We start from the raw sequence: 25,430 nt of genomic DNA on the forward strand, positions 1-25,430 counted from the left end.
TTTCTGGAACTACTCTCCCCTTCACCCCTCCTTGAGGTAGAGGTCTGTCACCAGTTTTTCTCCATGGTGCATTCATGAATTTTTGATTTTGAAAAATCACTTTGAATGTTGTTAAGTAGTGTTTCCACCCTGCTCTGATTCTGATGGGTAACAATGTCTTTACTAGAATTTTGCTGCTTCAGTTGAGGTTTATGTCTGCCCTATAACTATTAGCATGTTTTAGAGTATAATTTGCATAAACTGTAAATGATTTCTACATGAAATTTAGTGATGCAAGGTATCATCTTAGCAGGATGGCATTGTCTTAGATTTGAAGCACAGATTAATGTGACTGATATAATGGTAGAAAAAATCATATAGGATTTATATGCATTTTTTATGAAAATTACTGGCTTGATTGCCATACTAAAACTTCCCAAGCTTTTGGCATTTAATGACTTCTTAGTTAAGCTCCTCGAACAAGTTCCTGAATGAAAAGAAAATCTTTTTCAAGCAGAAACAGAATGAGAGAACTGAAATAGGGCATTTGCGTTTTCTTTAAATCTTTGGAGTATACAGAGAATGAAGGTAACTCATTCTCCCTGAGAGGTGAGACCTTCCTTAAATCTCAGTATGACTAAATTGGTAACTTCCTAGTTTTTTCAACACCTTCAATTTAAAGCAGACTGAAGTCTTCCAAGGTGTATGTTGTTATCCATTTCACTGTTGCCTGTGATGAAGAAACTGTCTCAGTGTTTTTGGCACCCAGAGACACCATCTGAGATACTGTGTTCAAACATTTGATAATGGAGATAATGAAAGCTGAAATGATGAGAACAGGGCTATGAAGCTAGGGCAACACCTGTAAATACTAATGTTGGAAAAATACTTGGTTTTCATCTGAAGTTTTTGTTGTTTACATCAACAGCTGATCTGGCAAGTATCAAAATCTCTTGGGCATGCATAAGCTTCAGAATGATGATACTCAGGCACCCGTTTCTTGCCTGCGTGTTTACTCTGACCAAGCCAAAATTATGTAAATTACAAACACTTAGCCAAATCCCTGATCAGAGTCTATATTCCTCAGGGAAACTGACTTGAATGGAGGCTTGCCAGATTGTGGATTTGGCGTTCAACAATTATATTGCAGTAGTCGTGTGTTTATACTTTTTAACTTTTTGTGAATATGAATAGACCACATACATCAAGACCACAAGTATTTGTCTCCTTTGTGATTTAATCTGTATCCTCCTTTATTTGATCTCCCCTGTGCAGCTTACAGGAAATCAGTAAATAAGACTGAGAAAGTCCAGTTACTGTGGATTTCTTAAGTTATCATCTGTTTCATTTTGGTTTTAAATTGTCCTTTCAGTTAATATGCCAGTTACTGTCTTTTTTCTGTTGGCATTTTTGAAAGCACCAAGTTCTCTGTTTCCTTTCCCTTTCCTCCTATTTGGCTTCCACAGCACATGATAGGAAGAAATTGTGTGGTGGCTTTTAAAAATACAATGAAGTAGAAGTCTTTTACAAACGTGACATTAAAAAAAAATCACTTGAGTCTACATAAGAGACTTTTTCTGAAATGTAAAGTGGCACATAAAACTTTACTGAATTGGGCTTTTATTGTGAGTTCTGTTTGCTTCCCAATACATTTTGGAGTGATGTTATCTCTTACCTTGCCTGGTGTTTGTTTCCATCTTTTATCTCTTGCAGCCTTTCTGTGCCGTGTTATTAATTTAGAATTCCAGCTGCTTGGTATTTAAACTTCAAAGCCATAGTCATTGCCATTTCGACATTTTTGTATACTAGTTTGCCCTACATAGAGTCTGCATCTGCTTAGCCACTGCATTTTTCTTATTCTCCACAGGCATTTGATCAGTCCGATCTAGAGCCAGAAAAGACTTCGCTTTGTAACAACTTGCCTCTGCCCCCTCCTTCAGCATTTTCAGGAATGAGCTGTGATGTTGCGCAGTCATCTTCTAGCAGAGTCCCAGAGGATGTGGAGAAGGAGGATGAGTTCGGTTACAGCTGGAGTAAGTTTATCCTTTGTGATAATTCAGTGTTGAAATAGCACTGTAGCAGAAGATAATGGGGGGTCCAGTTTGAACTATTTTGTTCTCGTGTGCTTTGTGGTTTGGGTGTTAAGTGTTGCTGTCAACTTTCAGTTGTGCTTGGTCAGGTGCACATGGTGAAATATAAAACTAATTTGTTCTTCTTCATTGCACTCCAATCTGTTTTCCTCTGTGGTCCAAATTCACTGTTTCACATGTAGGACTACTTGAAGAATTTCAGTGTACTCTGTGTGACTGATGGCAGTGATTAATGTGATAGCTTCTGTTACCTGAAGGTGTTACTGGAGGGAAGATTCTTGCTTTTATGTGTGAAAAGCCTTTTTTTAAGAGAGGTTTTAATGTTTTCCAAAGTTAGAAGGAAAAAAAGGAACTAGAAATACTGTTATAAATCACCTAAGGCTTAGCTTAAAAGAACGTATGTTGTACGCTTAAAATTTTCTCATCCATTTTGAGATTCTTCTGTCAGATACTGCCCACTGGACACTGATCTTGACTCTCTAGGTGACTTGTGAAACTTTCTAATGTAAATCCAGAACTTTTACATTTAGAAAAGATCGTGCAGCGCTATGGAAATCTACTGGGGGAGCTACACATGATTGAGCTGGAAAAAGGAAGGACAGGTCTGGGACTTAGTCTTGCTGGTAACAAAGACCGATCCAGGATGAGTGTCTTTGTAGTGGGAATTGATCCAAATGGAGCAGCTGGCAAAGATGGCAGGTTACAGATTGCAGATGAGTTACTAGAGGTGAGTTTTTGCAATTTATACTGAAACCCAAACGTACTGACCTAAAATGCACTAAAATATTAGAATCTTGCTGCAATATAGATGTTCTTCAGTGGACTTTGAAATCCCCAAGTTACCCAACTTGACATCGCTATGCTACCAGATTTTCGTTCTGGTGTATGCCAAATAGCTGTAGCTGGGATTTTTTTTCCTGGTTATAGTAGTACTAAGTAAAGGTGTGTGTGTATTTAAAATGGATAAAAATGGGGAAAGACAGCAGTTTCTGGGTTACAGAGATGTATGGAAGGGCAGTGCACTGCAGACCATGGAGAATATTGAAGTCCTTTAGTCTATCCATCTGTGGAGTGCTCCAGACTTTCTAGTTACTTCTCTGTCTACTGGAAGTATGATAATACCAGAATATTTTTATCTTGTGTAACATATAAAATGGAAATGAAATTGGGGAAACAGGAACAGATCCATTTGTGGTACCGACTTTTATCTCATGACACATTCAGGCTGTTTTCTAGTGGATTTGTGGAGGGACCCAACCGCTGAATGTGCAGCTAACATTCCCAATACATATATGAGCATAAGGTACATTTTTATATTACCGCAGTTTAGTTGATGATACTTGCACATATATTCTCTGCTATAGGTTTTCCCATTCTTTGTGATAGCAGTAAGTTACATTACCCTCACAGAAATGCTTTGTGTAACTTCAAAACTGTATGTGGGGGTGTTTGAGGATGCACTGGGGCGATGGTACGGGGGGGAATGGTGAGACTGAACAAAGCTTGAGGGAGACACTGATAGAGTATATGATGTAGGTTGGCAGTTGCAGAGTAGGAGAGAAACTAAGGGATTTGTGGCACTGTGGATCTCGTCTCATGGAGGGACCTGTTAGTTGCAGAGTCCAATGTTACCTGCTAGACAGTTCTCTTGAATCAGCTAAAATGTGTGTTTTTAAAAGCTTGATGTTGCTAGTGCTGAGTATCCTCAGGACACATTGAAACACAGCTGTCTGAGTCTGCTCTCATGTGATTTCTTGCTTACTGTCCATGCTGTGAACCTGCAAACTGATGCTAAAAGATTATCTTAGCATCTTAGAGGTTGAGATTGTCTCAGCCTCTACTGAGAGGAGACATCTGAGCTTGCTCCTCGTGTTCCCAAGTAGCTGTCCATCAGCTGTGGCGGGCCATGCCCTGTTCCCCAGCTGACAGCCTGACTGTGGTTCTTCACAAGCCCATGGCAAACACTGGAAGCAGTGCTGCATCTGGATTGTCTCCTTCAGTGTAAATGACTGGGCTCAGTATCCCTGTGACCATGGCTGCATGGGAGCTGAGGGGTTGCTGTTAATACTCAGCCCTCAGTTCAGTCTTATGTCTGTTGCTCACTGTCCGTTGCTTCTCTGCTTCTATTCGTACTGCCTCAGTGTGTGTTGCATTATTTTCCCGTTGTGTAAGTCCAAGCTATCCTTTTCCAATCATTTTGCCTGTCTTAGAATGGACTTCTGCACTGTAGTTTTCCATTTCCAAGAAGAAATGCAACTAATAAAATGTGAGCGAATAATGGCCTTATTCTGCAAATTCACACTGATACTTCCAATTGTATCCAAATCATAGAGGCTTCAAAGGGTTTCAGTGAGTCTGCTCTGCCAAATGAAGACAACGATTGTCAGGCCAAATCTTCACATTGTAAATGCACCAGTGTTCAGACCTCTGTGTATGAAGTGCCTGGCTTAGAGCTGAGATTCGATAAATAATAGCAATCTCATTGCTGGATATAAGCGATTCATTTATTTGTTGTGGTTAGAATTTCCCATGGCCATGCTTTATCATCACATCAGTCAGGAGGTGATCAATGGCAAGTGGAAATAGATGATGTGCCAAGTCAACCCAGTGTAACTCAGAGAATGACATTTTTAGCACTATGACAGTGTTAGTCTGAAATCGAACCGTAAGGAATTTTTTACTGGAAGAACGGAGTGAAAGCAGGACATAACATACTCTGTTATTTTAATACAATTGCTGCTTTAGCCAGTGATGTGAGATAATGGATTTTTTTAAGGCTTAAAAATCAGTTTAATTATAAGGGAATTAAAATATTTTGAGAAATAATTGCTACCTTCCTTTATATAGATAAATGGGCAAATACTCTATGGAAGGACTCATCAGAATGCTTCCTCAATAATCAAATGTGCACCATCTAAAGTAAAAATAATCTTTATCAGGTATGTTCTGGTTAAACGTTTGGCTAAAAAGGTTTACTTCTAATATGCTCAAGTTTTACACAGAGTGTTTCTGTTTTAATTTTGTTAAGGCAGATGTGCTTTTGAACCCAGTTCTTAGTAGTTGTTAAATATATCTTGTTTTCTGTTTTGATACTTGCATTGTGAGTGCCAGAAATAAAGTAAAAGAAAGCACTAGACTTAAACTTGTTCTAAGAAATATGGTGCTGTATTACTACATTCTTACTACATTCTTTAACTGAATCTATTGTAGAAATAAAGATGCAGTAAATCAGATGGCTGTTTGCCCTGCAAAGTCAGTAGAGGCTTCACAGTGTACTTCAGGGACACTTCTGCATCAAGAGGTAAAATAAATTTTTGTTTTTCTCATTTGACTGAGATACTAACATTGTGCTGGATAGAGGAGTGCCCTGTCTGCTTAGCAAATACTATAAGAAAAAGAAATCCAAGGGGAGAACAAATGAGATTTTAGTAAAGCTGCTAAATTTAGTACAGCTGTGCTAAATTCTGTTTTATTTTATTTTCATCTAAAGTATGAAGTAAATCTAACGTTCCCATGCATGGGGTTATAGCAGTTTAAATGAATCTGGAAAATGATCAGACCCACTTTAAATGTTTGTGTGCTACTTTATTTTGATGTAAAATGTTGGAGATAGTTGTTCACAGTTATGTTTTCATTTTCTATTAGACTGATAGCAACACTGCAAACTCCAGTGCTTGTTCTGACTTCAGTTCATGTAAAAACATTCAGTATGTGGAACTCCCTAAGGTATGTGCTGAAAATTATATTCACATCAGCCACATTTGTATTCACTAGCTTGCTTTTTTGTAATGATGTCTCTCTTATGGTGAGTAAACTTTGTCTCTTACTTACCTGAAGTCAGAAAAGGGATTTCTAGATGTCTTCTCTTCCTATTTGTGAGTAGACCCCAAAGTTTTCCTGATGTAATGACTGTCTTTGGCAACCTCATGAGTCTCTTTAACTCCACATAAATTTGCCAGCTGCTCTGTGTCTATGGAAGAAGTTACCTCTTGTCCTATTTGCAGAACTTTTGGTACCCAGCTGCTGATGGTGCCTCAGGTCAAGTCATTGCCTTAGATGTTTGAAGTAAATGAATTAGCAGATTATAAACACCAAATCCCCTCAAATAACATACATATTTAGTGGAAATTGTGCATCCGGGAGAAAATGACCAGGTGTTCTGAACTATGAAGCTTCCAAATAACGGTGGAAAAATTGCTGCTCATGCTTTTTGACATAGAGAAGACAGTTGCATTCAGTGGACATAAGAATAGAGACTTGCAGACTGTTAGTAAGTTTTTCTCCTTGGAAGGCATCTACCCTTCCATTATTAACCAGGAGAATATCTTACAGATAGTGGTGTCTGGATGATTTAGTTCTAGGTGAAAGCTTTAGGGAAATTTCACTCTGCCACAAACTTTTAATAATTTCACAGGAAGAGCATACATTTTTCCATCCTCTTTATTTTCCACTCCCATGTGTATTTCTTCTGTGGTTTCAAAGAATAAATTTAAGCTATGTCATGAAGTTTTATTTACCTCAGTTTGTAGTTTCCAAATATTTTGTGTTTCTTACTCTTAGTTGTGAATTTAACAACTGAATCACAATTGACCTTGTAAATTTCAAAGGAGTGGATTTGAATTTAAAAGTGCTTCAGATTTATTTTGGTAGCCAATATACTGTTGGTAGGTTGGCAAAATCTATTTCAGAAATAGATTAGTTTGAAACAAAAATATTGATGCATTGTGAAAACCCAAGCTTTTGTTATGTCTGCTGCCTTCACTAGTCTTTAGTGAATGTATTCTACCATTTTGATAAATACAGTACCTAACCATTTGCATTTTTCTGTTTGCCCCAGGATCAAGGAGGCTTTGGAATTGCCATTAGTGAAGAAGACACAATTAATGGAGTAGTTATTAAGAGCTTAACAGATCATGGTGCAGCAGCAAAGGTGTGAGAACATTTACAATCAGAACAGGGGATGAAAAACCTTTTTTGGAGTAGTATCCAGAGCTTATATTTTTTATTCTGTGTTGTTTCCAGGATGGACGAATCAAAGTTGGAGATCAGATCCTGGCAGTGGATGATGAAATTGTTGTGGGACATCCCATAGAAAAGGTGCTTCTGAAGTGTCAGAAATGTTGCAGAAATCACACCACTTAGTGTAGGAGGTGATTGTGTCTTAAACAAACCAGTGAGGTTTTCATGACTATAATCTGACTTCATTTTCAAAGCTGGCTAAAGAACCAAAGATCCACAGGCATTGTTTGGATAAGGAAACTACTGCAGAATAAGCTAAAGCCTGAATTTAAAGCTCAGCTGCTATTTTATATTAATGCATTACATGAATCGTCTATCTCTGTGCTAAAAATGTGATTTTTTTTTTTTTTTTTTCCCCCTGTGGTTCAGATCTGATGACTGAGAGGTACTTAGTTGTGAGAGAAAAGCCATGAACTGTCACTCAATAATGACTCTTTATAGCTACTCCACTTCAAAAGTATTAGAACCAGTAAAATTAGTATGTGTAAATTTACATGGGTGAGTTGCATCAGTGGTAAATCAGGCCATGAACTGTGCTTATACATGGGGAGTGTATGTAATAACGGCCTCATTATATTCCAAGCCTGGTATTTCAACCCTTTGGAGAAAACAATCTCCATTCCTAAATAACAAGATTTATTTCTAACTTGTAGCTCTGAAAACTCAGTTTGGGTTCTGTAATGAAACAGGGAGGGCTTTTTTCTAGCACCTGCCTTGCTACAAAAAAAAGTGATTCTTTAGAAGAAGATTACTTTCTGATTTTTAGAGGGCAATTAGGAGAGCATCCAGTTTACCCTTTGATGTGCTGCTGTCTCTGAAGCAGTAAATGAGTAAGAGATAGTGAAGTTCTCTTGCAGGGAAGTAGGGAGGCTTTGGAAGAAAGAGAGCTTGAGTAAGTAATTTCAGAAAATACTTCTGATTCTACTGAAATGTAAAGTCTTGGGAGGATTTGGTGTTTTTCCTGTGAGATGGCAATTAATTGTGAAGGTTTTTCAGTATCCCTTTAAACTAGATTCTGCACTACACACCAGTGTCCTTCTCTCCCTCCCATAGTTCAGATAATATTTTCAGATTTTCGTTCCAGCGGTGCATCTGATTAAGGAGCTAGGATGGCAGTAGCACATTTATTTAAATTAGTAGATATTTTGGCATTGACTTCTGTGGGATCAGAATTGGGCTCCACGCAAGCATTTAAAGACAATACTAGTTTTCTGATTTTTCTAATTGTTATAAACATAGTATTTTGTCCTGAGAAGCCATGAAAAGACTGCCACATTCTCATCTGGTGTTGTTTGGCGAAGTTTCATGGAAGCTACTTGATTAACATCAGCCAGGTCTGGCCCACAGATAAATCTGTTGCTGTTTTGTAAAAAACCGTCAATACTTGTCCTTATTCATTACCAAGAAAACCTGCAGGATTGTGACCTTTAGCTCCAGTTTGCAGAACAGTTCTTCTGCTTCACTTTTGTTTTACAACTGAACAGTCCAGTTACAGTCTTCACCAGGTTTTCTTTATCATTCAGTTTATTAGTCTACTGAAGACATCCAAAACTGTGGTGAAGCTTACAATCAACTCAGCAGAGACGGATAGCCTGACTGCAGCTCCAGTCCCTTCCAACGCTGCCCCAGCAGAGAGGAGGAATATGCAGCTTCCAGCAACTGTCCCCTCTTCCAGCTCACCAGAACCAGAAGCAGTCAAAAGTAAGGTTCTCCTTGTGTGTCTGTCTTCACTGGGGCTGTGACATGGAAATGAAGACCCAGCTTGTAAACAAGTTCTCTCTTTTTGTATGCACTCAGCTGTCTTCTGAGTTGCATTTTCTAGTACTTCTGGATTACAGATCCATCTAAATAAAGCAGTGAGGCTCCACACCAAAGAGCTAGCTCTTGCCTTCCCACTGGCCTGTTTTAGAGGCGGGAGGATGGAGGGGTTTCCTTCTCCCTCCCAAAGGCTGTGCAGCAGGTGCCTCATCAAGGTTGACCAGAACTAAGTAGGAGGCTTTCCTTTAAATGAGACTGTCTTGCCATGTATGACTAGCCATGTTTGACTCTCTCTCTTTAGAGTGGAGAGTTGAGATGTGACCAATTGATGATGGTTATTGGTTAAGCAGCACACTACTAAGAAGCTAGTAATAACTTAACTGAGTAATGCGCACATCACAGTTAATGTATATGTACATCACTGCAAGTATTACTGAGTCCACTGCAAGTATTACTGAGTGGTGTTTCTATTGATTATTACTAGAAGTGGTATTGATACACAATTATACTACTATAAAGAAATCTTAAGAAACACACGGGAGACCTACTAGGTAATAATTCTGTTGTCTTCCCTTCTGCATTTATATAATCTATTGCTTTTTCCAAGTCTATCCCTTCCATTTCTACCCTGCCACAGCAAGTCTCAGGGATAAAGACCTGATGGAGATTTCAGCAATGCTCCCTCCAGCATCCTAGGGATCTGTGATTGCAGCTTGGCTTCACTACCATTTACAGGCATCTACAACCCAATTGCTGGAAGATCTTGTCCTCTTGGTTCTCCACCTGATTTTACAATTTATTCCCCCACTTTCTTTTACCAAGCCCACCTTTTTGCTGCCCCTGCACCTTGTTTTCTCTGCACAGACTCCTTCCAAATAAGCAGCCCATCCCTAACTACTTTTTTTCCATATTGGTCTGATTTCTACTACATCAGTACCCAACTTTGGTGTTTCCAGCATTGCTGTGTAGGCAATTTTTGTCTCAATACCGATGCAGCTATCTAGATGAGCTCAACCTTGCATACCAAGATTCCCTTCCAATTCTTCAGTTCATGTATTTCTTGTACATTTTATGCCTTCTGGACAGAATTATAGTACTTAAGCTTTGACTCACCTACTTAGCTCAGACTAAGCATGGACAGTTGCTCATCATACACGTGAAGAACTTGCATAACAGAGGAATAGAGTAACCTGTACTACACTCGCACAGAAGCTTTACCCTTAAAAAGTCTTAATTGCCTTTCTGGTTAGCTTCAGAGGCCAAGACTCTTAGTTTTGAGTCTTACTGTTCCTGAAGGACCTATTGCTCACACTATACCTAAGTATTTGTCTAACATAAATCCGTATTTCTGAATGGTCAAGTCCTCTGTTAGTTTCAGTGGAACTTCTTTTAATCAGTGCCCTTTTAAAGTGTCTCAAAAGGATTTAGATGCCTATTTCTACCTCTTGGAAAAAATGTAATTTTGGTGTTTCTTTAAAGCACAGGAGACATCGGTGACAGAGATAATCTGAACATCCCAGACCTTTTGATTGCTGATTCTTTCCTTTAGTTGCTACACAGTATCCCCTCCTAGTATTTTTAGCTTTTTTTTTCTGTGAAGCATACAGAACTGACAAATACTGAAGCAAAGATCTATTTGTGGCATACCAGAGATACTGAATTTACGGATAAATTGCTACATAAGGATGCAATATGTATTTGCGCTAGGAGAATATATATTTACACCACAAGACTTACTGTTTCCAAAAGCTGTGTCAGTGGCCAGTTAAAAGTTGGACTGGTGTAAAGAAGTTCTTTTTGAGGGCCACTAAATATATTGTTGTGTATAAAACCTTTGACTTGACCATGGATTGCTGGACTTATGAAATACCACTATATATGATTCATACTTAACATTCTTTCTCATGGTACAGATCTGAGTCTGAGACAGAATATTTAGTTAGATGGACCTTGACTTGACCCATTGCAAAAGTGCAGGGCTGACATCCTTGATATTTAATACATACTATGTACTTCATTTATCTCTGGTCTACATTGCATAGTTGCTGGTATAGATGTTTAAATTAAAGTCTATCCTAAATAGAATCTGTTGTGTACAATAGCTTCTTTGACTATGCAGACTGTGATTCAGGAACTTGATGGTATAAAAATGGGACAATTGTGATTAAAGCTAGAGGATAGTACTTGTCTCAGGGGAAGGGAGAGCTGGCAGCATCATTCTCTGTAGGTCAGCTGCTCAGCTGTTGCTGTAGAACTGTCAATGGGCTCTCAAAATGCGGTTTTAAAGTCACTTTTCTAATACCAAGCTGTCTTACTGTAACCAGGTGTTTAACTGTTGTTTTAGACACAAGTAGATCTTCAACTCCAGCCACATTAACCTCTGACCCAGCTACTTGTCCCATCATTCCTGGATGTGAAACAACCATTGATATCTCCAAAGGGCGGACTGGTCTTGGTCTGAGCATTGTTGGAGGAGCAGACACTTTGCTGGTTGGTTGGAAAAATATGTGTCACTCAAGTGAAATAACAATAATGAAATTACAATGTGTGATAGAAAAGATCTTTCCTTCATTTGTTTCTGTAGCATTTATAAAAAGATACCAAAGATACCAATTTAGGAAAAAAAAAAAAAAAAAAAAAAAGGAAAAAGCCAGCAAAAAGCACTTTTAAAATTGAAAGTATAAATGAACTTCTTAAATGGTTTGGTAGTTTGTTTATCACACATCTGACTGTTTTGTTTATCACTGATGAATTATAGTAGGTATTTTCAGTTGTTCTTGGTTCAAAGCAGGGGCATGTTCTTTCAACATGCAATTTATTTTTGTTTTATTTATCCACAGGGAGCAATCATTATCCATGAAGTATATGAAGAAGGAGCAGCATCTAAAGATGGGAGACTGTGGGCTGGGGATCAGATATTGGAGGTGTGGTGGTTTCTTTGGTCACTTTTGTTGTCATTTGCTAGTTAGGCATCTTCTGTTTGTCTGCTTGGAAGGTCCTGCACACTTTGTCATTGTATGCTTTCATTGCAGGTGAATGGGACTGACCTCAGGAATGCCACACATGATGAAGCGATAAATGTCCTCCGACAGACTCCCCAAAAAGTTCGTCTCACTGTGTACAGAGATGAGGCCCAATACAAGGAGGAAGACATGTATGATGTACTCAATATAGAGCTCCAAAAGAAGCCTGGCAAAGGCCTTGGGCTGAGTATTGTTGGGAAAAGGTATGAATGTACCTGGATAGTCAATGTCTGGGACTTGCTGGGCATGCTCATGTTTCTGTTGCGGTCTGGTGCTCAGATCCTGCAGACTTGAAGGCTGTCCATGTAATTTTTATGACTAAGCTAATTGGCCCTTCCTAGTGGAACTAGCCTAGCATTACTCAACAGAAAAATGAGACAATGCTTATTGTGCTCCCAATAGCAAGCCATAAAAATGGACCTCAAACAATACTGTAATGCAAAATCCATGTGTGTATTTGCAGAAATGATACAGGGGTGTTTGTGTCAGACATTGTCAAAGGAGGAATAGCAGATACAGATGGGAGATTGATGCAAGGAGACCAGATATTGACAGTGAACGGAGAAGATGTTCGAAATGCTAACCAGGAGGCTGTTGCAGCTTTGCTAAAGGTATTGGTAAAAGAGAAGGTGGATAAAAGTGAAGAATTGAGATCCAGATTTTTTCAAAGCTTTCGTTTTATTCAGACCGAGTTCAGACTGTTACTGAGATGTCAGTGAGAATGAGCTGTGGATCCAACTTTAAGCTTCCTGAAGTCTAGAGCATTCAGATTTTGATACTTTGCCTGATGAAAATGGGAGTAGTGGTGGTGTAGAGTGCCATATGTTTATAGGGCAATAGAAGACCATTACCTGGAACAACCTAAAACTTAATACTGTATTTTCTCCAACAAACTGATAACTGGTTAAGTATCTCACATTTTTAGAAAGATAAGCAGACCTGACTTTAAATGATGGAGAATTCATCAGCGTAGTTGTGCCAAAAAGTGATTACTTTCATAGTTAATAATGTTCATTGTGCTGTTTTTTTCTATGTATGTCTAGTGTCACCTTACATCCATTAAATACTATAATGCATTTTCCAGTGACCAAGGCATCTAGTATAAGAAATTGCTTTCTCACAAAGATAACTGAAATAAACTTCTGTCTACAGCTCTTGGAACCAGAATGTCTATTCTCAATAAATTTTGTGCTTCTGATGTCCTCCCCCTATTTCCAAATCAGAATGAAGTCAGATATACAGCATTTCCTGTGGTCTGGCAGGAAGTCCAGCTGGTCAGCCAGCTTGTCTGTTTTCCATCCAGGGTTTTGAGATATTCCTGCTGCATGGTAAGGATTCCATCAAGTCAGGATTTTCCAATGGAAAGCTATTCCACTGGAAAAAATTTAACAGCCGCTACTCATAGCTGACTCTTGGATACATAGACATATGATCATGCTTCTTTGCACTCACATTCAAAGGTATATTTTTCCAGGTCTTGAACAGTTCCTTGAGCCTTTTTTTTTGGGGGGGGGAGGGCAGTGGTAGTTAGAAAGGGGAGGTAGGAGCACTTTTTCTGTATTTTCAGCGTGTACGCGTAAGTGAGAATGCCAGAACTGGGTCTGTGTTCTGACAGTGAACTCCTGAATATACTCTTCTGGGGTAATAGTACTTTTCCTTTCTTACCTGATACTTTATTTTGTCTACAGATAATGTGTTTCTTCTTCATATGCTGCACTTTTATATCCCCTCTAAATTAAAATACCATTTTATGTGGAAAGTTTCTTCCATTTTGGCAAGGATTTTGGAGTATCTAATTGAAGATTTTTAGTTCCCACTTACCATTCGTATATTCATGTTTTAAATACTTGATCCCACTCAGTAGTACTTGTAATTAATCGTCCTAGCCCTGAGAAATGAGGCTTTTAAAATACCGCAGATAAATTTTTCTTAACAATTCTGTTTTATTCATGCAGTATAAATGGAGTAAAGCATGATCACTCACATGTAGGCAGTCACCATTTTTAGTTCAGCTAGCAGTTCTGTTTTCATTCACAAGAGTAAGATCTAGGAGCAAATTATCTTGAACTGCCTGAAATGTACTTTGCTAGAAAATTATTTATAATCTTTGGAGAATCCCAATGTATTTTAAGTAGTATGAGACCACTGGAATGTGTTGTCAGGCTGAGAATTCTGCCTGTTCTTGCAGTGTTTCTTTTTAAGTATCCCTAAAACATGTGAAAACCTGATATTTTTTTCCCCTCATTTGACTTAGTATTTATCAAATGGGAGACTTCAGGAAGAGAGAAAGCTGTAATAAAATTAGATGTGAATTGATTTATTCAGAAGTTCAGTTGGAAAGTATTACCTCCCACTTTCACACATTATAACTTTTAAATCTCATTTGTGGGTTTGCATTCTGTGTGAGGATGTGGTAATTTCGGGTGCATAGATTACTTACTTGATTTTCCATTTTGGATTAGAGTTGTCCGTGTGGTTTAATACGAGTCAATTCATACAAGCAGGAAAGAATGGTTTTGCCTGAGCTATGATCAAGTCTTTCCCAGGACATAGAGAAGTCAACATTATTTAAAAAATAAAAAGCAATTTAGTAATAAATCTCTTTTAGTGTCACCCCCAAGAAAACAGCAACAGGATATGAGGTATGGAAACCCTGTTTGAATGGGTATGTTCTGTTGTTGGTTTTGATATATTGGTCTATTTCTTACTGTGAATTTTCTGACAAATACATGAACCTCTCTTAGGGTAATGCAGCTAAAGCATGATAAATAAAGGCAAACTTATGTAATATTAAGTTCTTTGCATACAGGAGTTCATATAACAACTTCCTACTGGAAGAAAGAAGGAAAAGCAAAATAGCAACAAAACTTTGAAATTTCCGTATTTTAGTACATTGCAAATAGATGGTCTTCTTTTGACAGTACTTGTATTATTTTGGAAGTCCAGTTTTCTAAATGTTTGTGATAAAAACTTACTTGTTTCCAAAATCAGCCTAATGTCTTGGTTTCTACATATTTGATTGCAGGTGAATTTTTTTCCAAGACATGCAGACATGTAAATATTAATAGTGTAATTAAAAGCTTAAAGAGTAGTGGAAGGGTATTCCAATGTGCAAACAGTCCGTATCACTCAGCTCTCTGTTGGGAATCAGATGCAGAAAGTTCATTTAAACTACAGATGTTTGGAAAACCTCCTGCCCAAAATTTCTTTAGTTATGTTGCTATGGATCCAGAATAACAGATAATTTCAGGAGCAGGCGGGAGATGACTAACTACCAGTTTAGATACCATGTTCTCAGTCATATCAACAGAAATAATGATTAATACTTGGAGGTGTTACACTATTTTTAGTGCTTATTGTGAAAATAGTCATTTTCACTATTCCTTGAAAATGCCATCTTGAAAATATATGTTGACATAACAATTGAGAAACCAAAACTACTCCCTGTTATGTGAACAGTAACAGAATTAGTCTTCTTGTGTAATTTTCACATCTGTATTGTAATACTGGTTAATCCCAAAAGTACCCTGCTCAGTATTGAATATCATGGTACACTTAGTTTGTGTGGCTTTGATACTGCCATGAGCACTGTCTGCTCAGTGCACACCACAGGATTGTTAGTCCGTTATTTTTGCATGTCCATATTTTTTTCTTTTTCCACCATCTAATAAGTGAATTAAATATTATCATAGGCTTTAATGTTGTAGACAGAAGAGATGTGTTATAAGTGACTGGTTCTTTAGTGTTCATTAGGTACGGTAAGACTAGAGGTCGGAAGAATAAAAGCTGGTCCATTCCACTCTGAGAGGAGAACATCCCAGAGCAGCCAGGTGTGTAACTGTAAAACTGTTTAGTTTGGAAGAAATAATGGTTAAATAATGAAAGCAAATAAAAAGAATTGGTTTTATGATGACAAGGATTTTCTACATACCTGATCTAAGATGAAGGAAAGTAGTTTTTGTCTACTTTGCAGCTTTTTGGTAAACATTTTATGTGTTCACTTTAGCATATTGTATCTGTTAAAGACATGATCCAGCCAAAAACATAATCCAGGAATTACTTTGCTGTGTTGTCTAGTCTGGTTTTTATGGCTCCACCCTGGGAAGCAGGGAGAGCTCTGATTCTCATCAATACCAGAAGAAGTTGGAGTGGACTTTAAACACTTTGTTACTTTAGGAGTGCTTGGCGTGCAATGGAGTATTGTTTCAGTAAACTTAGTGAATTTCTCCTTGCATATTCTTACCATGATCGTGGTCATCAGAAGCAGGAAACCTGCACACTTTCCATCAGGGTTCTGTCAAGTTTATGTATTTTATTGTTGCTCTAATGGTGGACTGTAACAAACTCACATCAGTTTCTGCATTTGAATGCATCCATAATGTGGTAGCAGTTCACATCATGATTCTCTCCAGTAGGAGCTATATTCCCAAGAGTTCACAAGTTACCTTAGAACTTTCTTTGGTTATAAACCGGGTATGCAGATCAAGTACTGAAGATAAATAGTTTTAAGACCAATCATAATTAAACAGTTTCAAGTGAGCAGGTTAAGACTGGATAACACTGAAATATTAGACTTCTTCAAAATGGGGAATGCCAAACAAGATGAAAACATGCAGGCTCTGGGTGGTCTTCATACAAGTTGTTATGTAAGAAGAAGCTCCCAGTGTTGAATGTTTTGAAGAGTCTGTAACAGTCAGCGAACGAGTCTCACTGGGAGCCATGTTGTTCCTTTACATTGTCCTGCGGGTGTAGTGAAAATCTTTCTGGAAATTGTGCAAGGTGAAGCTGAGTGGAGAGCCTAATCTTAGTTTTAGCTGATGCAGTGGGTGAACATGAGAGTACACATGAGGATGTATAAAGATCTGTCTTTTATATTCTGTCCCTACTTTGATAATCATGGCTAACTTCTGCACCAGAAGATCTCTATGAAGTGATAGAAGGTGCAAATATAAGGACACAGTATGGCCTCAGAAGCAGCGCTTCAAAGCATTGCATGGGGTTGTAGGCATACACTCTCTGTTGGTCTGATGATGTTTCGAACAAGGACCATTCTAGAGTGACCAAGAGGTATGTGGAGGTTCACTGTGCCAGCTTGAACTGGGCACAGAAAAAGTAAAATGCGGCAAAATCCGCTGAATACAGTAGGTTACAGTTTTATCATTTGGGTGTCTGAAGCTGCTCTCTAATCCCAGTTTAACGCTGTATTTAGGTCAGTGAAGGAAGTGGCAGTCTCTCATCATTCGGTTTCCCGGTTTCTGGGTCCAGTGCACCTGAGGTCTTTGAAAGCGGTCTGAAGAAGAATACCAGTAAGGTTTCTTTGGTGCTTTCACTATTTTATACATGTGAACTGGTAGCTGAGATCTTTCACTTCCTCTAAAATGTTGTCATATGTGCTGTAGGCCTGAAAGTGATTCCTTAGTCATTAAAACACTTCAGGGGTGGTTATTGTACAGTACATCGTATATATCTTTGAATAGTTTTTTGTAAAAGAAACTAGCAGCTTGTTACACCAGCATTTTAGATACTGAGAATCTTAAGTTGAGCCATAATTTTCTGTTTAATCTAAATATGTCTTCAGTCAAACTGTTTCATACATAGAAATCCAGATACTGTATAGTTAAATTAGGGTAGATGTGAAATAGCTGTCTCATGCTCAAATTTAGAACAAAGTTACTTCTGACCAAAGTGTTGCTAGGAAATAATAGTTTTTTCTATTTTATGTTAGTATGCTTAGAAGTCTTATTCCAAAAGTTATTTAAATGGTGAGATTGAATGACTTTTTTACCCATTCTAGAAGTATTTCAATCCTGTTAATTTAATGACAGCCACTTTCAAAATCTGCTTAAAACTTAAGTCTATAATAAACCAGCAGAAACTTAGAGTGATCATAGTGGTTTGGGTAACTTTAATGGAAAGTTTCCTAAAAATGCTAATGTAACTTTTTTTAAATTTATTTGACAGCAGCTTCTGAAATACAGGGACTAAGAACAGTTGAAATAAAAAAGGTAAGCTACAGCATGAAGTGGTATATATCAGGAACAGGTTTTGTAGATGTTGTCAATAGGTGTATTTGGAGAAATGAAGAAGTCTGGCCCTGTTAATCATTTTGAGAGAGGAGCTGATGTGGCAATAGCTAATTAATTTGCCTATCTTTTCAGGTCAAGACTGTGTGATTTCCACTGCCTATATTTTTATGTAAAATCAGTGCGATTTTATGCTATCACATTTTGTGACCTGTTCTGAAAGCAAATGAAGGAAGGATTAGTAAGAGATAATGGGACCTAGTTTTACTGTTATCAGACCAAGTTAAATCCAGACCCTGTTTTAGTGAAGTCAAGGGAACTATACCAAAGTCACAAGCCCATTGTTTGGTATTTCATATTTTTCTTCACACATATTTTTAATGGGCAGGCTTTTAAATGACAACGGCCAGGTTTTCAACTGTGATACTCAGTCAACTTTCTTATTTACAGGAGCATGAGGTCTGAGTCACAGACTGCTTCCAATTATCCAAAATATTTATATTTATTTGACTTTGCCTGGCATCTAGTTCACTTGATTACATGGATGGTATTTAGCCATTCTCTTTTTACAGTAGAATCTGCAAATACCAGTTTACAATAGCAGTTTTTGCAGTTAGGTAAGGTGTTGTACGGTAGTGAACAGTTAGTTTTGTTCTTCAACAGTAGGACACTAGGGGGAGCATAAGGATTAATTCTAGTCTTTGGAAGGTTCATAATAGGAGATTGATATAGACAGTATTAAGGACAAGCAATCCCATCTATCCAGTTTTCCTTGCCCAGACTTTCTATGCTGACATTAAGGGTCTGACACTGAATTCCATAAGTATTTAGTTTGGTTAAGATAAAACATACAACTAAGTCAGCAAACTGTCACCTACCACTGAATTCCATAAGTATTTAGTTTGGTTAAGATAAAACATACAACTAAGTCAGCAAACTGTCACCTACCACTGATAGGAAGAAACATATATTGTGCTTTCGGCACTTTCTCGAAATGTTGCAAATTGTATTAGCTTAAAAAATGGCTTGAGACATGGGAATTCTGATTTTCTTAAGATAGGGGCTTTAGTAATTTTTTTATATAAGCCTACAGTTCTCTGTATGTGTTTTTCTTTCCACAAGAATCTAATCTTTTTTCATGACAATAACAGGGCCCTGCAGATTCACTAGGAGTGAGCATTGCTGGAGGTGTGGGAAGTCCTCTTGGAGATGTTCCTATATTTATTGCCATGATGCATCCGAATGGAGTTGCAGCTCAGACTCAGAAACTCAGAGTAAGTTAATTGTTAATAAGGTTTTAAAGATTGCATGGGTAATGCACAGTAATTACTCTAGGCAGGCAAAAAATTAGCAGTTTAATGATACAGTCATAAGTGCTTCTGGCTGTGACAAGAATTTTTGCTGTTTGGATTGATGAAACAGTAACTCAGATTGGTAGCATGGTAAAAGGTAATTGCTGAAAGATACTAACTTTGGGAAGGAAGTCCTAAAGCAATCTTAGATCATAGAGGTAGTCAGCTTGTGAAAATTAAAAGTAGAGAGAGTGGTTCAGAATGATGGATTCTGTAAGTGAGCTCCACTGATGAGCGTGGTCGTCATTACTGCAACTGTATGTATGCAGTCTGTTTTATCTCATGTTTTCTATGCTTATCTATCTTAGGATAGAAATAGTACTTTTTAAGGTTCTGAGTTAAAGTAAGAGGTTTTATCTGATACAGCACTTAAGTGCATACTGTATCTGATCTGTGCCAGAGGTGGCTGAATTTGACTTATGCTCCATGGAAAATGGACAGTGGTATTTCTGGATGAATTCAAAAATACAATCTCTGATGATAGTTTACTACTTCAGTCTGTCTATCTTCAGGTGACGTAAAAAATATATCTCTCTTCTTATATCCGGTATATTTCTAGAGTATTAGGATCAATTCTGTAAAGCATCATTACTTTTTTATGCTGAATACACTAAACCAGTGTAATTTGCTAATTGTGATGTTGAATTTTCTACCTTTGTATTGGGTCTTTATGTAGTTCAGAGATGATTTGCCTTCAAGAGAAAATGTACAATAAACAGTTGCTAGTTTCTTTCTTCCTGCCCTATATCACTGATAAAATCTGGCTGAATGCAAATACACAAATCTGCTATTGTTGAAAGAAAGTGACAAATAAATCTATGTAACTGAACTTAGATTTTCTACCTTTTCTTCTGCAGGTTGGGGACAGGATTGTTAGCATCTGTGGAACATCTACTGAGGGCATGACTCACTCCCAAGCTGTTAGTCTCTTAAAAAATGCTTCAGGCACTGTTGAGTTGCAGGTAAAAAATATTCAGTGACATTTGGAATATTTTCTGAATACCATTTTTCCAGCTGCTACAATGAATTATTTTAGTGTCAGCATTCTCATTTTACTGGTTTACAAACTCCATTCCTAGGTTGTAGCTGGAGGAGAAGTGAGTGTCATAACTGGTCAGCAGCAGGATCCACCTACGTCCAATCTTTCATTTGCGTCACTACCTTCAACCAGCGTTTTTCAGGATGATTTAGGGTCAGTAAGTACAGAATATACAACCTCTGTAGCTTGGTATTTTAGGTAGAGCTCAGCCTAAAAAACTTAACACATTCTAGCAAATAATGGATGAATTGTTTGACTTAATCATGACTTGCGCATTTGGTATAATGGGACCTGTAGGCCATAGATCCTCTTGTGCATTTTTCATGACGTGATTTGCTGTGCTGCTTTATTTTGCCCCTTTGTAGAGTTATGATGTGATTTGATTTCTTTTCTGCAAGTACAGCCTGCTTTGTTTCACTGAGCCTTGGTAGCTGGCATTAACTGATACAGCCAAGATGTTTTTTCTCAAACTTAAATAGCAAGGCCCTTTCCACAGTGGTACCTGTGTTTCCATAATGTGCTTTCTAGCACTGGGCTATCAGGAGCATTGACCTTTCCTATATACAAGGTATACTGCTTCTGGTATACTGCAAGGTACAGCTACGTAAACAAGTTTTGCCTCAAACTCTGTCATAAATCTGAAGCATTTTTATTCTAGGAACAGGGAAAGAGAGAATGGGGTTCTTTAGCCACACAGATCTACTTTGAAAGATAGAACTTCAAAATTTCTTATAGTCAAAGTATATGTGGGGAAATATACCTATAAATGGTATGTATAAATGCATATATACAAATACACAGTCATATATTAGTGGAGGAGAGAAGCAATTAAACCTTACAACATAAACTATTGGATCTATTTTTGGACCTTTTTTAGGAGATGTAATGGGTTACAGGATTTTTAAAGTAGATGTTTGTTACAGAGATAGGAGGTACTGGTGTTGCATCTCTGCTTCACTAGAAAGCACTGTTAGTGGAACATTGCAGCCATAACTATGCCCTGAGTTGGGTGGAAGAGGTATTTGAAATAGCTACCTTTAAGTGGTAGCGAGGGCATTAGACAGTTACAGTGTTCTACGTGAACTAAAATAGCCAATTCATTATAATAGCAGCATTTTTAGTTGCAGTGGAAAGGGAAATGCATTGCTTAGCTTAAAAGGAAAAATGTTTTTTGTTGAATATTCTACATGTTAAATCATAAGTTCAGAAAACATCGCAATACTCTTTTTCCTTTTCTTAGACCTCCTCAGTACAAGGCCATCACTCTGGATAGAGGACCAGATGGCCTAGGCTTTAGTATTGTGGGCGGTTATGGCAGTCCCCATGGAGACTTACCCATTTATGTGAAGACGGTGTTTGCAAAGGTAAGTGTAAATTTGTTCAGTCGATCCATTTATTAGTTAATTCACAGCAGCTACTATCTTAAATCATGGCCTGAGTTTGAAGCCAAAGGATTGTTATGGTTTCTCACAGCTTTTCTTCCTTAGTGCAAGTGCTGGTCAAAATGTGCCCATAGCATTTGAAAGCTATAGTCTTAGGAAGATTCAGAATTTCCAAATGCATGTGCCCCTGCATATGGCAGAGTCGTCTTCAACTCTCAAAACCGGAATTGTGTACAAACTTAGAAAAACAGCCCCCTTGTCTCATGTTTAGAGTGTATTTTCTTTAGGTAGTAGAAGGGACTGTTCTATTTATTTTTACTGAGAGTCTGAAAGGTAGACCAAGATAAAAGAATTTAACTCAGTCTGGACCTTTGGAGAAGTTCAGGTACTGACCTGGATTTGATAGTTGGGACTGCCCTAGGACACAGCCCTGAGTCAGAGAAAACTGGAATCAAGAATCCTAAACTTTTATCGTAAATGAAAGTACAGAGCTGAGTTTTGATTACTGAATTTCTTATACCAGTTGCTGAAAACTTCTTCAGGCCTTGAAAATCTTACTTCTATGATAGTAGAGTTTAAATGTTACGCTAGCTGGACAAACAGGGTTAAGGGAATATAAAAATCCTGTAGATCTGATGTTGTGAAACTTAGGGCAGAGCATCCTGCAGCACTAGCAGGCTGTACTACAATTGACTATTTGAATCATTGAAAACAAAAAAAGTTTTAAGGGGTTTTGTGCACTGAACCCATCTTATTCAGACTATAAGGGCAGTGTGGCAGGGAGAAAAAGAAATGCTTGCGTCTGCAGTTACATGTTGTATCGTTTCAGGGTGCAGCAGCAGAAGATGGACGCCTGAAGAGGGGGGATCAAATCATTGCTGTGAATGGGCAGAGTTTAGAAGGGGTGACCCATGAGGAAGCGGTTGCTATTCTGAAAAGGACAAAAGGAACAGTCACTTTGACTGTTTTGTCGTGAACTGGCTGCCCAAAGGGGTAGGGTCAATAAGACTATATTATTTACATTCCGCATAGCAAAGAGAATGGAAATGTTTATATAGACTCCTTGCTCTTCCAGCTTCACAGGACTGTTACAACACTGAAGAAAAATAACACTTAACCATATTTTTGTATACAGTAGATGTATTTCTCTTACTGTCAAACCACTGGGATGGAGTTATGTCCACTATGGAAAGACACAGATATCTTTCATATTAGTATGATAATGAATGCTTGTAAGCCACCAAAAAAAAAAAAAAAAAAAAAAAAAAAAGAATGTTTGCATTAATAACCATACAACAAAACTGGAATGTTTTGCTAAGAGGCTTTGGATATTTGAAATATGTTGGAAAAATGATAAAGTCACCAGGTCAGCAAGGAGGTGGCATGGGCAGCAGTAGTCAGAAAACAGAAATAATGTTACTGAAGAAAGAAAGTATTAACAAAATAAGGAATTTGGGGAAAAGAAGGAAAAGTATGTAATCTGGAGGCAGATGATTAATGGACTTAGATGGTTATTTGTATTATTTCACAATGCCCAAGCAGAAGGAGCTGAGTGGGTGATGTGGGTGGGGTTTTTTTGCTTGTCTGTTTGTGTGTTTAAATTTCCTAAGTCACAGTGTATCCAAAAAAAAGAAGACTATGTTTTAGTTTGGCCTAAGTTTGATGGTTTGGGTTGTTTTTTTTTTTTAGGCAGGGGTGTGTGTGTGTGTTTGTGTTGAAAGGAGAGGACTTGTGGTCAGGACTGAAAAATCACTTCGCTAGTGGAAACTGCTCCTGGTGAATGAGAGTGCCCAGCAACTGCAGTATTAGAAGAACTAGACTTTTCTTTTATAATAGTAGTGTTTTCTAGCCTATATGGATGTGAAAGCAACCTTCCTAATATCGAATGTATGTAAGCAAAGGTTGTCCTCTTCCAACGTGCAAGATTAACTACATGCTCAGTGCAGATTTTTCTGCAAGCTGCTTGAATCAGAGCTGCTAACAAACTGCTCAGGGCAGGTTTACTTAGCTGCAGACAGAGACTTGGGGATATTGATTAAGACAAGGTGGAAGAAGTTGATGTTATGGTGTTGCTGCCATTATCAGTAGCAGCAAAGGTAGAGTCCTCCTTGGACTGAGGCAGCCTAAAACCAGGAGTTGAGGGTGGGTAAAAGGCTGAAAATCCCTCCTACTGGAGGTGGGTAGTAAGACAGCAGTGAAGGTCTTTCTGCATCAGCATTAAGCAGAAGAGCAGGTGTGAGATCCGCAAATACTGTTTTGGGGTTATTAATCTTAGACCACAAATACAAGACAGTGTCTAGTGAGCATGATCCAGCCATGGAGCTGTTCTTTGGGCAGCAGTGTGGTCACTAAATTTATCAACATCCACAGTTTCCCAAGTTGGGCTCCTCACTAAAACTTTCTCCCAAAACTGCACTCACTGAAACGCTTAGCTGATTGTAGCCTGCCTTTGCCTCTGGTCCTTCAAAATGGCTCTTAGGAATCTGGCAGATAAAGCACACTTTGCCCATGATTTACCTTCATGCAGAAAAATTTCACCAAGTCTTTTGAGGGAGAAAGTTACATCGCTACTTAGCAGCAAGAACCTTTGTGTTAATTAGCCAAAAAAATTGTAGCAAGAAGGCCACCATGTCAGTTGTCATTTAAGAGAAATCTGAACTGAAAATTGTGGTGGGTTGACCCTGGCTGGATGCCAGGTGCCCACCAAAGCCGCTCTATCACTCCCCCTCCTCAGCTGGACAGGGGAGAGAAAATATAACGAAAGGCTCATATATGTAAGGACAGTTTTATAAAGCGAAAGCAAATGTTGCACGTGAAAGCAAAGGAAAAGAAAAGATTTTATTCTCTACTTCCCATCAGCAGGCGATGTCTGGCCACTTCCTGGGAAGCAGGGCTTCAGTACTCATAGTGGTTGCTTCAGAAGACAAACATAAATAACAAATGCACCCCCTTCCATCTTCCTTTACGTAGCTTTTATAGCTGAGGTGATGTCATATTGTGATAAATGAATTTAGTCCCAAACAGGATTCCAATCAAAGTTTACAATTTATTAAATGAATAAAGGCAAGCAAACAGTGCTGGGTGCATCAGGAGTCTCTGCTCTACCAAGATGCACACTGTGAAAAACAACCCAGCTTCTTTTATAGTCTAACATTAGTTACATCGTGTCCTTCCAAGAGACTCTCCTCCTCCTGGTTGTGCAGGTGCAGCAGTTCTCCTAGAAACTTCTCGTACTCTCCTCATTGGCTGAGGGGTCTTCTATACAATGTATCTTCTCACTGCTCCTCGCTGCTCGGGCATGACAGCAGACATTCTGCGCAACAGGCGACACCCTGCACAGCACCAGCTGTGGCCATCAAAACCCAAGCAAGTTTGCAACAGACACCTCCCCCCCGCAACTAAATGCATATAACAAATTGCTTACACACTGCCACTTCAATACACCCTCTATTCATACATACTAAAGATCACCCCGTTCGTAACCTCGCTTAATACTATGATAAATGCCTCAGTTCTTCCCTAGGATCTTTTGTTTAACACTGTGTGGTTAACAACAAAACCGGTTTTGGGCTGGCAAAAAGAGCTATATACATATCATCTGTTTCCTCCTGGCCTGTGGTTATACGAGGACCGACAAAATGGTTAAAGTGAGGGTCACATTTTATTATGCGGCCCTAGCATTGTTTATATTGACACGAATCAGATGAACACATTTCACAATGGTATGGAATATCCTTTTGGTCAGTTTGGGTCAGCTGTCCTGGC

At 38.3% G+C, this 25,430-nt stretch overlaps 1 protein-coding gene across 14 annotated transcripts in view; it reads left to right on the top strand.

Moving 5' to 3' along the window:
- Nucleotides 1–24,488, top strand: part of MPDZ (multiple PDZ domain crumbs cell polarity complex component) — a 97,977-nt gene extending 73,489 nt beyond the window's left edge. For 13 of the 14 annotated variants that reach the window (XM_030003719.2, XM_030003722.2, XM_030003728.2 and 10 more), the window contains 20 exons: nucleotides 1,847–2,012; nucleotides 2,600–2,796; nucleotides 4,917–5,008; nucleotides 5,280–5,370; nucleotides 5,715–5,795; nucleotides 6,907–6,999; nucleotides 7,092–7,166; nucleotides 8,612–8,789; nucleotides 11,191–11,336; nucleotides 11,687–11,770; nucleotides 11,879–12,072; nucleotides 12,333–12,480; nucleotides 15,613–15,699; nucleotides 17,079–17,175; nucleotides 17,831–17,874; nucleotides 19,044–19,166; nucleotides 20,102–20,206; nucleotides 20,324–20,436; nucleotides 21,524–21,647; nucleotides 22,495–24,488. In XM_030003719.2, coding sequence (XP_029859579.1) covers nucleotides 1,847–2,012; nucleotides 2,600–2,796; nucleotides 4,917–5,008; nucleotides 5,280–5,370; nucleotides 5,715–5,795; nucleotides 6,907–6,999; nucleotides 7,092–7,166; nucleotides 8,612–8,789; nucleotides 11,191–11,336; nucleotides 11,687–11,770; nucleotides 11,879–12,072; nucleotides 12,333–12,480; nucleotides 15,613–15,699; nucleotides 17,079–17,175; nucleotides 17,831–17,874; nucleotides 19,044–19,166; nucleotides 20,102–20,206; nucleotides 20,324–20,436; nucleotides 21,524–21,647; nucleotides 22,495–22,641 — 2,385 coding nt within the window. In that variant the 3' untranslated portion in view covers nucleotides 22,642–24,488. The remainder of the gene's footprint in view (nucleotides 1–1,846; nucleotides 2,013–2,599; nucleotides 2,797–4,916; nucleotides 5,009–5,279; nucleotides 5,371–5,714; nucleotides 5,796–6,906; nucleotides 7,000–7,091; nucleotides 7,167–8,611; nucleotides 8,790–11,190; nucleotides 11,337–11,686; nucleotides 11,771–11,878; nucleotides 12,073–12,332; nucleotides 12,481–15,612; nucleotides 15,700–17,078; nucleotides 17,176–17,830; nucleotides 17,875–19,043; nucleotides 19,167–20,101; nucleotides 20,207–20,323; nucleotides 20,437–21,523; nucleotides 21,648–22,494) is intronic. The other variant, XM_041120745.1, reaches the window with a different exon arrangement.
- Nucleotides 24,489–25,430: the final 942 nt, after the last annotated feature.

The sequence above is a fragment of the Aquila chrysaetos genome, chromosome Z (assembly GCF_900496995.4).
Source record: "Aquila chrysaetos chrysaetos chromosome Z, bAquChr1.4, whole genome shotgun sequence".
NCBI lineage: Eukaryota > Metazoa > Chordata > Aves > Accipitriformes > Accipitridae > Aquila > Aquila chrysaetos.